This window comes from Leishmania major, chromosome 36 (assembly GCF_000002725.2).
Source record: "Leishmania major strain Friedlin complete genome, chromosome 36".
NCBI classification, from domain to species: Eukaryota; Euglenozoa; class Kinetoplastea; order Trypanosomatida; family Trypanosomatidae; genus Leishmania; species Leishmania major.
Genome location: NC_007287.2, coordinates 1,231,918 through 1,245,385, shown reverse-complemented (window position 1 = coordinate 1,245,385; position 13,468 = coordinate 1,231,918). Strand labels below are relative to the sequence as shown.

At 55.1% G+C, this 13,468-nt stretch overlaps 6 protein-coding genes across 6 annotated transcripts; all 6 read left to right on the top strand.

Moving 5' to 3' along the window:
- Positions 1–2,385: 2,385 nt before the first annotated feature.
- Positions 2,386–4,857, top strand: LMJF_36_3090 (conserved hypothetical protein; the record flags this gene model as incomplete). Its single annotated transcript, XM_001686836.1, has 1 exon — positions 2,386–4,857. One exon carries the CDS (start codon positions 2,386–2,388, stop codon positions 4,855–4,857), a length of 2,472 nt encoding a protein of 823 aa, XP_001686888.1.
- A 530-nt stretch (positions 4,858–5,387) lies between these two features.
- Positions 5,388–6,185, top strand: LMJF_36_3080 (putative lipoate protein ligase; the record flags this gene model as incomplete). The annotated part of the gene is made up of 1 exon (XM_001686835.1): positions 5,388–6,185. One exon carries the CDS (start codon positions 5,388–5,390, stop codon positions 6,183–6,185), a length of 798 nt encoding a protein of 265 aa, XP_001686887.1.
- A 1,094-nt stretch (positions 6,186–7,279) lies between these two features.
- LMJF_36_3070 (fibrillarin) lies at positions 7,280–7,984 on the top strand (the record flags this gene model as incomplete). The annotated part of the gene is made up of 1 exon (XM_001686834.1): positions 7,280–7,984. One exon carries the CDS (start codon positions 7,280–7,282, stop codon positions 7,982–7,984), a length of 705 nt encoding a protein of 234 aa, XP_001686886.1.
- Positions 7,985–8,857: 873 nt separating this feature from the next.
- Positions 8,858–10,978, top strand: LMJF_36_3060 (cullin-like protein; the record flags this gene model as incomplete). Its single annotated transcript, XM_001686833.1, has 1 exon — positions 8,858–10,978. One exon carries the CDS (start codon positions 8,858–8,860, stop codon positions 10,976–10,978), a length of 2,121 nt encoding a protein of 706 aa, XP_001686885.1.
- Positions 10,979–11,656: 678 nt separating this feature from the next.
- LMJF_36_3050 (conserved hypothetical protein) lies at positions 11,657–12,085 on the top strand (the record flags this gene model as incomplete). Its single annotated transcript, XM_001686832.1, has 1 exon — positions 11,657–12,085. One exon carries the CDS (start codon positions 11,657–11,659, stop codon positions 12,083–12,085), a length of 429 nt encoding a protein of 142 aa, XP_001686884.1.
- A 387-nt stretch (positions 12,086–12,472) lies between these two features.
- LMJF_36_3040 (putative pre-mRNA branch site protein p14) lies at positions 12,473–13,024 on the top strand (the record flags this gene model as incomplete). The annotated part of the gene is made up of 1 exon (XM_001686831.1): positions 12,473–13,024. One exon carries the CDS (start codon positions 12,473–12,475, stop codon positions 13,022–13,024), a length of 552 nt encoding a protein of 183 aa, XP_001686883.1.
- Positions 13,025–13,468: the final 444 nt, after the last annotated feature.

Below are 13,468 nucleotides of genomic sequence, written 5' to 3'. Positions count from 1 at the left end.
ATGGCGGTCACCCGTTGGTGCTGAGGACGGAAAGCTCAAAGAAAAAATGTGCTTCGTGACACACGTTGTGACCCTCGCTCAGGCAGAAGGAGGAGGGAGGTCATAAACAAACCAGCAGCCCCTCTGACGCCACCGCTCTCTCTCTCTCTCTCATGCAACGAAGGTGGGCCGCAAACAAGGCGTGCGTAGATGTGTGTGCTTGTCGTTACGACATGTTCACATTCAGGGCCCATCACCTGGCGCAATGTCTTGCGTCTCACTATGTAATCGGAGTGCGCAGTAAACAAGATGCAATGAAAGTGCTGGTGTGCGTTGTTCGCCGTCATGACATCACCCGGTCACTAAAAAGTATGGCTGCGCCTCCGCCCACGACCCTCTCTCTCTCCACCCACCTTCGTCTATTGCTCTCGTCCATCGCCTGTGTTTCCCTCTCTGTCTCTTGTCTATTGTGTCGCTGTTGGCGCACGCCTTTGTGCTGTTTTTCTCACTTTCTACGTTAACAGAGGCGTTGCCTGTGGCGAAAGCAACCACACTGCTGCTCTTAACGACGTGTGTGTGTGTGTGTGTGTGCGTGTGTGCCACGGTAGCCTGCGATCCGTTCTAATGGACGCTACTCCAAATGAGGGCATCACTGTCTCTACGCTACAGTCGCGACTGAGCGATCTGCAAACGCTGTGGAACACGACGACGATGCAGGAGGAGTATCTACCTCACAATGGCAACGTCACGGCCTCGACGACACGGACAGACACAGAAGAACCGCACGATGGAAATGTATCCCATGTATACCAACGAGATCACTGCCCACCATACCTCGTGGCGCAGGGGCCTGCGAAGCCGTCAACGCTGCCGCTCATATCACCGCGGCCATTCCAAAGTCACGGCTCACCCACATTCACTCTGATGAATAATGAAGGCAGAGATCAAGCCTGCCACAGCTCTGTGAGTGCCCCACCCGATTCGCTTGCCCCCGTCAGCATGTTCTCGACCTCGCACACTCCCTCCACACGATCAACAGGCACTCCACAAGCTCGACCGCGCTCCGTCGCTAGTACGCCGCCGACTCCGTCGCCTGCTCGCACATCTCACGAGGCGATAGTTCTTCCACCTATTCAAACTCACTTTGTTGGCACCACGGCGGCGACGTGTGCGCACTGTGGCGCTAAAGAAGCACGCGCACCAGCCGCCCACTGAGGTCGGTGCGGCAAGCGGCTAACAATCGTCGGGTAAGCTTCAGATGAAGCGCAGGAAGCCGTTCTGCACAGCTGCCCTTTTGGAATGTCGGTGCATGAGTGGTATTATGTTTCTTGTTTTCTTCTGTTCTCTATGGTGGCTCTTCATCCTTCTTCATAACCCTACTCTCTCTCTTTCTCCCCTCCCCTCGCAGTTGGAGACGGTGGCGGGTGATCCGGGGAAGTGGGCACCGTCTTCCTCGCCATCACTTCCCCTCCTCCGCTTGTTCTGCGCTACATGTACATTAACACTAGCTCGAACGTCTTCTATATAGTTTTTTTTTTCCTGTCTGTCCGTGTGAGCGTCTGTGACCCGAGAGCCGTTTTGCACACACACATAGACACACACACACACACCTCAGCGAACGCGAGGGGCGCGTTCGAATTTGCATCCGTTTTTCTCTCATCTCTCTTCGTCTCGTTCTCAGTAGGAAAAAGTGCATGCGAAAGCGAGAGCCATTCGAAGCGTGGCCGGGGGTCTTCTCTCGGACGGTGCCCAAGCTGTCAAGGCACACGCAGCCCCTCTTGCGTTGTCACCGGTGGTACCTGACTCAGCATCGGTGGGCGATGCAACCTCCCTTCTCTCCTGTGCTGCCGTTTTTTTGTTTGGCACGTCTGCGTCATCTTCCTGGGAAGTCGCGCTATCAACCAAAGCGCGCTGGAAAAGCAGCAACGGAGAGAAAAGGAGGAGAGGAAGAGCATGTAGTTCCCTCTGCCCATCCCGCCTGCTCCCTCCCCATCACACACACACACACACACACAAACTTTTGTCTTGTTCTCTGTATGGTCGCCCTTGCCTCCCATCTCTCTTTCCACACACATACACACGCGCGGCCGATCACCACGCTTCCTGACAGGTGCGACTCAATCGCACGTGCCTCTTTCTTTAGCTCCACGGTTTTCTCCCCCTCTTGCTTGATATTCACTTAGAGGTCATATTCGTGCTTGTCTGCGAGAGAGATCCTGCCCGGGGTGTTTTCATGGTGTGTCCCATCTCCCCACACCACCACCTACATCCACACCCCATCGCTATCCTTTCCTTCAGTGCCGGTGTCTGCGCGGTTCTTTCCTTGATTGCTGCATGCACGGACGACAAATTCCTTTACACACACGCAAATCGTAAGGGATCCCGAAAGCACGCACCGCAAGGACGATGCAGACGCAAGCGCACAAGGATGTGGTGAAGAACATCACCACGGCCTCACAGCTGGAAGGCGAGCTCCAGCTCTCACAGGCCCAGCACGGTGTGGCGGTGCTGGATGTGTACAACGCAGAGTGGGGTCACTGCAAAGCGCTCAGTGACACCTTCCGCCGTCTCTTCACCGACGCCGGCGACCTGGTCCACCTGCGGTTCTTCTCGGTGGAGTGCAATGCGGTGCTAGAGAGCCTCAAGGACCCAGATGAGATGAAGCCCCATCATCCTCAGCAGAGGGGGATGGTGTTCTCCAAGGACACCCTCGTCAGCTTCTGGAAAGAGATGCTCGAGAAGCGCCAGAATCACTCGAAGCCGTTCTTCGCCTTCTACAAGGAAGGCAGGATGCGAACTCAGCTGGAGGGTATCGACACCCCGAAGATCTGCCGCGTCGTGCGTGATCTGTGCAATCAGCAGAACACTGTCTCGGAGTACGTCACGAACGCTGATGTGCTGCGGTTTTGGGAGTCGCACTTCTCGCTATCGGAGAACGAGGTGGCCGCGAGCGAGTTCGCGCATGCGGTGCAGGCGGTGCTCGGCGCCTCGGCGGCGGAGCTGTCGGAGGCGGACTTGACCGACATCACGGCCGAGGTGCAGAGCACCAGTGGGGCCACAGTGTCAGCCGCCGACCTGCAGTCATTCGTCGGCGATAGCGGGAGGGTGCAGGATGCGATTTTGACCTTCCTCGCAAAAAAGCGGGAGATGGCCACCGCAACTGCAGCTGCACCGCCGCCGCCGCTGGAAGAAGAGCTGCAGCCAACAGAATCAGAGGAGAAAGACACGGACGAGGAGCCGCGGGCGTCGCCTCAAAGACCGCTGTCCGCTGAGTCCGGTGAGGCGGTGGTGGAAGCGGCGGCGAGCGACGAAGAGGCTGAGGTCGGTGGGGAAGAAGTGGACGCAGACGCAGCGCTGGAGACCTTACCCGCCGAGGAAGATACCGCCGAAGCGGCTTCGTCGGTGCACGACGCGCCGTCGCACAATGACGAGCAAAATGAAGAGCTGCCCGAGACGGTCACGGATGGGGCTGACGAAGAGCCTGTTATCGAGCCGCCCACCGTCGATGCGGCGGAGGCGGATGAGGCAGGCGCAGACACCCATGATCTCGACGAACCCGCAGTGGCTAACCCAGTGGTGCAGCAGGCAATGCAGCAGCCTGAGGGCAATGAGCCTGACAGCGCGTACGAGGAGCTGCCGGAGCAGCAGTCTGCAGCAGATGTAGAGTCCCCCACGCCGTCACCAAGCCTGCCTGCAGAGGAGCATGGCGAAAGCAGTGTGGAAGAGGCTTCGGGTGCGCCGGCTGATGAGGCTCCCACAGAGGACGACACGCAGGCATTACCCGGCGCGGCCGAGAACGACGACGACCAGCACGAGGAGCTTCCCGAAGATGCGTGCCCGCCGTCCTCAGCACCGCAGCCACATATGGACACCATGGAGTCAGAGGACGGCAACGACGAAGAGCTTGGCGAAGCGCCGTCGTCTGTGCCGCCGGCCGACACTGTCAACACCACCGGCGACCAGGACGAGTCCGTTGTCAATCAAATCTTCACGAATCGCTGGGTAACGGTGACAGAGGAGGAGATGCACGTGTGGAACACGGTGGCGGCATTGCCGCTCCACTATCCCCAGAGCACGACGATGATGGCGGATCTGACGAACGACACAACGCCGGCGCACGAGGCATTGTCGACGACGGCAGACCTCCCGACGCTGGCGGAGTATCTGACAGAGCAAGGGGTGCCTTACTCCGACATCAATATGATGTGCATCGCAGCAGATCAGAAGGTGGCCTCGGAGAGCCTGTCGTACGGCAAGCTGTCGCTGCTACTCCTCTCCTGTGACCCGGAGGAGGGAAAGGGCCTGGTGCCGCACTGTGAGACGTTCCTGAAGGAGTTGTCGGACGGCACCCTTCTCAAGCATCAGCAGCCGCTTGCCTTCACCGCCCTTGCGCTGAGTGCCTCCGTGGCCTACCCGGACGAGTGCTTCTGCTACTGTGTTCCCGAGACTGCGGTAGCAGCCTTCCAGGAGCTCGTCGTGGACGACATCTTCATCCTGAATGCGCTGACGCCGCTCAAGACAACCGTGCCGCAGGACGGGCAGTTTATCCTGCGCATCATCGGCCTGCCCAAGGTGATCGAGCTCGCCACAACGGATGAGAGCGAGGACACAATGGTGCTAAGTCAGTGGTACGCACGCTTGCGGGTAGCCGAGCAGGACGCCAGTGCCCTCACCGCGCACTTCGTGGAGAACGTGTGCGATGATGAGTTCCAGGACTTCCTCTCCGGCTACATTGAGCGCCTCATCGAGGACGAGAACCGGCTGGACAAGAAGCACGGCGACGAGGAAAAAACCGCCGAGGGCGAGTTCAACGATGAGGAGCTGGACGACGGCAGGTCCGCCGAGGCCGCCACACCCGAGCCCGAGGATGTGCTTTAGAGGAGGCAATGTTGTGCGCTCTCCACTTCAGCCATATCCTCCACCCTGATCAGCGACGTCAAGGACAGCCACCTCATCCAAAGAGGGCAAAAGAGAATCACGTAGAGCACGATGTATATACCGTGATCGCTTCGTTTTTTTTTGTTGTTTGCTTTTGGTTGAATCCCTTCAGCTGATTCCATGTTGGGTGTGCATGAGTGGGTGTCTTTGGGCGCGATGTACGCAAGGAAGAAAGAGGAAGTGCACGCTGCCGTTGTTTTTCGTTTCTGTCCTTGCTTTGCCCGTGTGGCTGCATTGGGTTGCAAGCCGCCCCAAGCACGCACGCACTGCGCTCTCCTGTGACAACTTCGTGAGAGCCCTTTGGTCAACCCATCTGCACATTACCATACCAAGGACAGCGACAACCGTGCAGCCTTCCTCGCTATCTCGTGCCCTATCGTCCCCTACTTTGGCTCTTTCCCCACCACCACCTCCTTCCCCAAACACACACACACACAGAAAGTAGTCCTCCACTTGCCTTTGTGGCCCATATGAAGGCATTTTTCATCGGCAAACGCGAGTACCGGCGTGTGCTGAGCCTACAAGAAACGATATTTAACGCCAAGATCGCTCGACAAGTGAGTGTGCGCCGCGGCGCGTCGAAGCTGCCGCTCTTGCCGGACGTCGTGATCCTAGTGGAACACAGCACCCCTGTGTACACCATAGGTCGACGTGACACGACTCACGGACTTCCGCCGCACTGCAGCATCGACGTCGTCAAGACGCGGCGAGGCGGCGGTATCACCTATCACGGCCCTGGACAGCTCACCATGTACCCAATCGCCAACATCCAACTTCTGTGGAAAGATTGCACAGCGGAGAAGCCACGCTCGCCGATTGAGTGGTTCAGCTGGGCACTGGAAGAGGCAATGATTCAGACAGCTGCAATGTACCACATACCAACACATCGTTTCAAGACTGGGGTTTGGGCTGACCAGTACAAAGACATCCCAGCGCAGAAGCTCGGCGCCGTCGGGCTACAGCTGGGGAGTTGGGTTTCCATGCATGGAGCCGGCCTCAACGTCGCAAGCGACCTACACTTCTTCGACGACATAATTATGTGTGAGCTGCCGGACCGGCGCGCCACATCACTCAGCAACGAAATGCAGCACCGCGGCGTCGCCGAGTCGCCACCGCTGGTGCAGGCAACGGCGCCAGTTCTGTTGCAAAAGTTCATCGAGAGCCTTCACCAGCAGCCGAGCTGCGCTGCGCCGCAGCTGGTGGACTTGTCCGCGGATGCGGACTGGCACGAGCGCGTAATAGACACTGCAGGCATTTCAACGCCCTGACGCAGGGACACACAGCGTCCACGTGCTAACACACACACACATTTCCGCGCCCTGGCGCGTAGGCTTTGAAACTCGGCGCACCACCTTACCCAAAACCGAAAAAAAGAACAGGAATCTTTTACAACGCGGCATGCAAGAACCCCCCCCCTACACACACCCGCGCCCCACAACCCTGACGCCCCCACGAAAGCGGGCCCCGGCCCTTTGGGGGCCGAACAAACCCGGGCGGGACCCGCCCAATCCTGCGCCGCGGCCGCCCCTGGGCCGACCCCGAAAGGCCCCTGGGCCAAGGCAGGGAAGGGGCCGCCGCCCCTCACCGCGGCGAGAGGGGGCAGCCGCCGGGGGAAAGCCCAGGCCACCCCCCCCCGGCGCCGCCAGGGCCCGGAAACAACAAACCCGGACGCCACAAACGACAAAGCCAGCGCGCGCAAGCGCACCCGGAGAGGGGCGGCAGCGAGTTGATTTGCGCTGGCGCATTTTCCCTGCAACGGAGGCGGGCCTTCGTGGTACATGAGCGCTTTGAAACGCCACATCTCAGCCCCTTGCACGTGATTATGTTCCCCTGCGGTGAAAAAAGGTGCATGTGCACAAGAACAATTGCAAATTCCTATATGTGCTCACTGGAGCGCTGACCCATGCACGGATCTCTGTGATGCCGAGGTCAGTCAAAACGCAGAAACTTCGTGCAATTCCAAATCCGTCGGAATACAACTGCCCGCTCAGGCAGGTACATAGTTTCTATGAAATGAACACTCTTTAGTTCGCTCTGTGTTTCCTCCCTTCTTCCCTGCACCTCTCTCTTGCATCCAAACGTGTGATATGCTCTCCGATCAACCAATAATCCCATGTGAACATAACAGAGAGCATTCTTTCAAACCTTGCAAACCAAACAAGAGTCGAAAATGCGCGGTGGCTTTGGACGTGGCGGTGGTGGTCGCGGCGGCAGCCGTGGTGGTCGCGGAGGCTTTGGCCGTGGCGGCGGTCGCGGTGGAGGCCGTGGCGGCGGTCGCGGTGGAGGCCGTGGCGGCGGTCGCGGTGGTGGCCGTGGCGGCGGTCGCGGTGGTGCGGGTGCCAAGGTTATCGTGGAGCCACACATGCTGCATCCTGGCGTGTTCATTTCCAAGGCCAAGACCGACTCTCTTTGCACGCTGAACATGGTGCCCGGTATTTCCGTTTATGGCGAGAAGCGTATCGAGCTGGGTGCAACGCAGGGAGGTGATGATAAGAAGGAGTACCGTCTGTGGAACCCCTACCGCTCGAAGCTGGCCTCCGCCATCTACGCTGGTGTGAGTAGCATTCACATGGGTCCCGGCTCGAAGGTACTGTATCTCGGCGGTGCAACGGGTACCACCGTCAGCCACGTGAGCGACCTTGTGGGTCCGGAGGGCATGGTGTATGCTGTGGAGTTCTCGCACCGTGTAGGCCGCGATTTAGTGGAGATGTCGAAGCGCCGCCCGAATATTGTGCCCATTGTTGAGGATGCCCGCTACCCCATGAAGTACCGCATGCTTGTGCCGATGGTGGATTGCATTTTCATGGATGTCGCCCAGCCAGACCAGGCGCGAATTCTTGCACTCAACGCACAGGCTTTTCTGCAGAACGGTGGTCACTATGTGATCTCTATCAAGGCTAACTGCATCGACTCTACCCTGGAGGCCCCTGTAGTGATCGCGTCTGAGCTGAACAAGCTGAAGAAGGACAAGCTGAAGCCACTGGAGCAAGTGTCTCTTGAGCCGTTCGAGCGCGATCACGCTGTAGTTGTTGGCGTGTACCGCCCTGTCAAGAAGTCGAAGCAATGATGCACTAAACGCATGTCATCCCTATTTATTTGACACACTGTGCTAAGCAATTTGGAGTGTGTGTGTGATAGGGAATGTCTGTCGGTTTATCGCACTCACAGCTTGTGTCGCCGCTTTTCTTTCTTTTTTGTTGTTGTTTTCTAGCGGATGTGCCTGGAAAACAAATACAGCAAGGGCAAGTTTTGCTCCTTGTAATACATGGTTGTTGACAGTGGCAAAAGCAAAAAGCTGTGAAACCGTTGACAATGGAAAAAAAGAACTGAAGCAGCGCGCCTGGCAAGCGTCTTCGTTTCTTTCCCTATCACGCTCTTCGTTCCCATACGAGGGATGTTAGTGGGAACCACAACACAGGTAAAGGGTAGCATGTTATCTGTTTGTTTGGTGTTGCTACCAGTTTAAGGCGCGTTAACATCGTTGCTTTTGTCGTTGTTAATCTACAAAAAATATATATATATATAAGCATTTCACTAACGTGGTAAAGGAAACAACAAAATAATGTTTGAAAAAGTAAACAGGGCTACGAGCATCTGGTCAACTGTGCTGGCATTCAACTCCTTTCCTTACAGCTCCAGTGGTGAAACCATCAGCGTATTCGGTTAACGACTCTCGCAGGCTGTCATGCATACTCAGCAGCGCTGCACAGTATTTGCTCTCGCATATATTGTCACGCCCGTACCTCGTTCCGGCACAAGCAATTCAGAAAAAGATGCGCTCCCTTTTGCAAAATCCAGTGCTTTCACTTTTACTCTAACGTTCCTCTCGCTTTTTCCCTAAAGGAGAAACTGCTCTTTGCTGTAGCCCGTGTACTTTTCTTTTCCATATTGAATACCAGCTCTGTGGTGTCAGTCAGCGAAAGAAAGCTTTGCGTTTTCAATGTCGAGCCTGGTGTCGAGCCGGAAGCGCATGGCAGAGTATTCCACCTTTTCTGACAAGTGGAGCATTATTGAGGAGACCATACGCTGCATTTTTAAAAAAGAGGTCTCAAAGAACTCGTTCCAGAGAATACACCACTCTGTTTTTCAGTTGTGCCAGGCACATTACGGGAGCCTCGTACTGGTGCAGTTGGAAGAACAGTTTTTCGCCCAAGTTTCCATCATCGTCAATCGAATTGATGGCTCTTCAACGTATGTTGCCGATTTCTTGCGTGAGTGGCAAGACTACAATGACTCTGTGAGCCACATCAGCAACATTCTCTTGTACTTCAACAAGAACTATATGTACGCCTGCCATCACTCCTCTATCGAGCATCTTGGCGAGCGTATCTTTTGCTCCTCTACTTTAGGCAATCCTGAAGTCTCTACGTGTCTCATTGCCTCTATCAAGCAGCTGATTCACGTGCCTGCCGCGGAGTCCACGATTCGGGACATTGGCCAGGAATTATACACCGCAGAAGGCAGTAAGTACTTTGCACGTTGCATGGAAACCCCCTTCGTGGATGCAATGGTCGATAAGTATGTCGTGCAAGGGGAGCAGCAGAAGCAGGCTCTCACCACTAGCGGTTATTTGCAGTGGGTACAGAACGTTGTGTGTACCGAGAGCCACAAGTACGCCGATACGTTTTTCTACATTCTACTGGACAAGCTGACAAGCGCATTGTACTCCTCACTCGTTCTCAGCGATCCATCATCTGTAAATGAAATGCTGATGGGGCCGACCGGTTTGGTGCACATGCTGGAGGAGTGGGATGTGGCTAGCATTTCCACTTTTGTGCAGGTTTTCTGTGCGATGAAGCGGGAGAAGGACGTCACTGACATTATTGCACATGTACTGAAAGAGAAATGCGAGGACATCATAAACGATCGAGACACAAGCGTCTTTCCTTTTCCAGGGGTACAAAAGATGCTGCAGCTGATTGAGAGGGCAAAAGCGCTTGACAGCCTCTTTCCATCAGAAGAGGGGCATAGTCAGTCACCATTTTTACGCGTTATTCGCAATGTTTTGGGCAATGATACGCGCTTTATGGAAACCCTCTCGGTTTACTACGACAACGGTATCCGGCAAGGCAAGGATGATATTGTGAGCACAGTAGGAAACAATGTTCTTACTATTTTGCAGCTGACGCCTGATCTTGAGGCCTTTGAAGTGGCGTTTCGAAGTCACCTGGCAGTTCGCTTGATTTACGCGAAGCCGCACGCGGTGAATATGGAGTGTCTCTTTATTGACCGCCTTTTCAACATCTACGGGTCAAGTGTGGTGAATCGATTTCAAAAAATGGTAGAGGATATCCGCAGTGCCACAGCTGCGCAGGAAAAACTGATAGCAGACATGAAGACAAAAAGGATATCCCCTCCCCTAGAGTTCAATGTCCTTGTCTTGACAAGCGGTCTGTGGCCGCAGTACACCAACATTCCTCTTAGCATCCCGCAGAGCATGGAAGCGTGCAAGCGCGTTTTTCAGGAGTACTACCGCCGTCGCCACAATGGTCGGAAGCTCGTGTTTCAGATGAGCTTGGGCTCGATTGCTTTTCAGCTTTGCCATGGTGACAGAACGTACCACGTGTCGGCGCATACTCATTTTGTGAACAGTATCATGGCACTGAACTCGGATGAGAACTTGAGCGTTGCAGTCGTCGCTCAACAAGGCGCGCTCAGTTGTGACGAGGTACTTACTCAGTTCAACACTCTTTGTCACGTTGGTCTTGCCGAGCGCAACGGAACGGAGTTTAGGTTCAATCGTAACTTTTACTCCTCGAAGCCGAAGGTAAAAGTGAGTGCAGGGGTGCAGAAGTCGGCTCACGACGGCGGTAGCGCCTCCGCCGCCACTCGCAAAGGCATGGATGGCGCACGAACAATGAGCCTGGATGCCACCATCGTAAAGCTTCTGAAGGAGCATAACAGTATGGATTACCAAACTTTATGCGGCGCCATCGAAAGTGAGCTGCGGGATGTGTGCTCCCCCACACGAACGGATGTCAAGCTGCGCATAGACGCTTTAATAGAGAAAGGGTTGATGACGCGAGGTGAATCAGCGCACTGCTACTTCTACTGTTCGTGAAAAACACATCGTATTTCTCATCAAAAAGAAAACGGGGCAATAAACCAGTAGCTTCTCTTCTCCGACACACACTGTCAAGTGAATTGTGTTGCTGTTTTCTTTTTTCTCGCTTTTCTGCTGTGTACCACTAGTAACAGATCGTAGGCGGCGTATTCAAGGGCATTCTATCCTCACCGCCTACGTCTATTCGCTGGAAATAACCGCAAGCTCCCCGCTCCTCTAGCCTCCTTTCCGCCACGCTTTGGTGACGGCACAAGGTTCAAGCCCTTGTCTGGCGAAAAGCAGGAGAGCAAGCTCGGCGATATGTTGGTGCAGTGCGCGCAACCTTGCTGGAAAGGCGAAGCTTCTATTTTGTTCTCTCTATCCTGCCCTTATTCTCTCTATGGTTTCTGTCTTCGCTGTGTTGTTGACACTCCTTTGACGGCGTTGAACACCATGCAAAAAGGGAGAGAGCTTGCTAACAACGTAAACAGCACTATGGTTCGCGTAATCCGTAGATCCTTCCTGGAGGAGGTGTCTGAGCGGCTACCTGTGTCGACCACGACACTGGTTGCCATCGTAGTAGGTGCGGTGTCGCTGTACATTTTTTACCGCCGAAAAGGTCCTGTGCAGCGGCCTCCGACCTCCGCAAGGCGGCCTCTAGGTGCACCGCACGATGCCGGCGAAACATGTGATGCAATGATGCGCATAAAGCAGAAGGCGTTCGTTGGGAAGAAGATCTGCATCGCATGGGAGGTTTTGCACGACGGCAAGGGCTGGAAGGCCCAGGGAAAAGCGCTGCAGATTCTCCGGTTCTACGCGTTTTCCTCGGAGGTGTATCTGATGTGCCGCATTCGTGATGCCGACGACAAGAAGCAGATCTGTAATCTCGTCAAGGCAGTCGATGGGATCGAACGTCATCGCGTCCTCTTCTGCACCACAGAAAAGGGATACGAAGCCTTCACGCGGCAGATCGACCCGAGCCTCCTGATCACAAACAATGCAGCGCAGGTAGCGTTCTTGAAGCGCGTCATTCAGACCTTGGTCCTCGTCGGAGGCGATGGCGTTGTCGCAAGCAATGTGGCGTGCGTGCCTTCTGTGGAAGCTATTGCCGTCGACCTCGAGTGATCGGCAGCAATGAGCAATGAAAAATTCAAGACACAATGCATCCAAGGCGGCTTTGTTTTCTCACTGTATGTTCTTCTCTCCTTATTATACCAAAGGCACTTTTTTTGTGTGTGTGATGTGCGTGATGTAGGTATGTCCACTCCTCCAGCACGCGTTTTTGTGCATTTATCAGTTTGTGTGGTTGTGAAGAGTATCGTTGTGCTTCTGTGTCACGCATGGCTTCTTCTTGTGTTCATGGTTGCATGTGGGTGACTGCTGAAATGACGTTTACATCATCAAAGCGCGAGAGTTCGAAGAGTTTCCTCATCCGTAACTGAGCAGTTCCGTTGTTGCGTGAGCATCTGCATCCCCACCCTCCTCCAAAGCAACACCCTGTCGCAATTGATTATGCGGGTCGCTCGTTTTCGCCTCTCGGTCTGCCAGCGTGCACACACGCGCCGCAGCTGCCTGCAATGCCTACTCTTGGGTCTCACGATTCTACTGAAGCAGCCTCCCCCTCCCCTACTTGCTTTTTTTTTGTATTCTGCCTCTGTGGTGTGTTCTCACGTTAGTCCAAGCAACGCGAGCGTCCACGCCGCAGCCATGCCGGATGAGCGCATCCTGCTTGTGACCGGTATTCCCTCAAAGCAATGCACCAGTGAGTACCTGTACTCCCTCTTTGGCGCCTACGGGGGTATTCAGCAAATCCGTATCGGGTCATCCTCCATCACGAAGGGCTGCGCCATTGTCGTGTACGAGCAATGTGAGGCCGCAAATAATGCAGTCGGCGCGCTCAACGAGTACGCTCTCAGCAAGGACCGCGTGCTTCGAGTGTCTGTGTACGAAGAAGAGAGAGATAAAAAGGCCCTCGAACGGCGGAAGCGGAAGCGGGAGATGCAGGCGGAATACAAGAAACACATTGCCGACGTCGCGCATGCCGCTAATGAGCCGAAGGAGTGACGAGCTGCGCAGACACTTTGCATCTGCTCTTAGCAGCTACTACCATGTTTTGCGCGTGCAGCTATGGTTGTTGTTGGTGTCGCGTATTTGGAGCTGTGTGCGTATGTGTTTGTACGTGTGTGTGTGTGCGTGTGTGTGTGTGTGTGTGTGTGCGTTCCGAGATGAGTGCGTGAGAAAGACATGCAACTGTTCTGCAGACTCGACTAAAAGAAGAAAGCGAAGGAGAACTTGCTCAGTGCGCGCAGTGGTGTTACGTCACGGGAAGCAGCGTTTGCGCTGTGCCTCCTCTATTTTACTTTCCCGACTCTGCTGTTGTATCTCTTCTCATGCCCTGTTTGTCAAGGCCATCCTCCCTGCACTCCGCCTCCCTTCCCCCCTATGCCTTCTGTTGAGTTATATGGGAGCGCCGCACCTCACATCCTACGTATACAAAACTCATTGCAT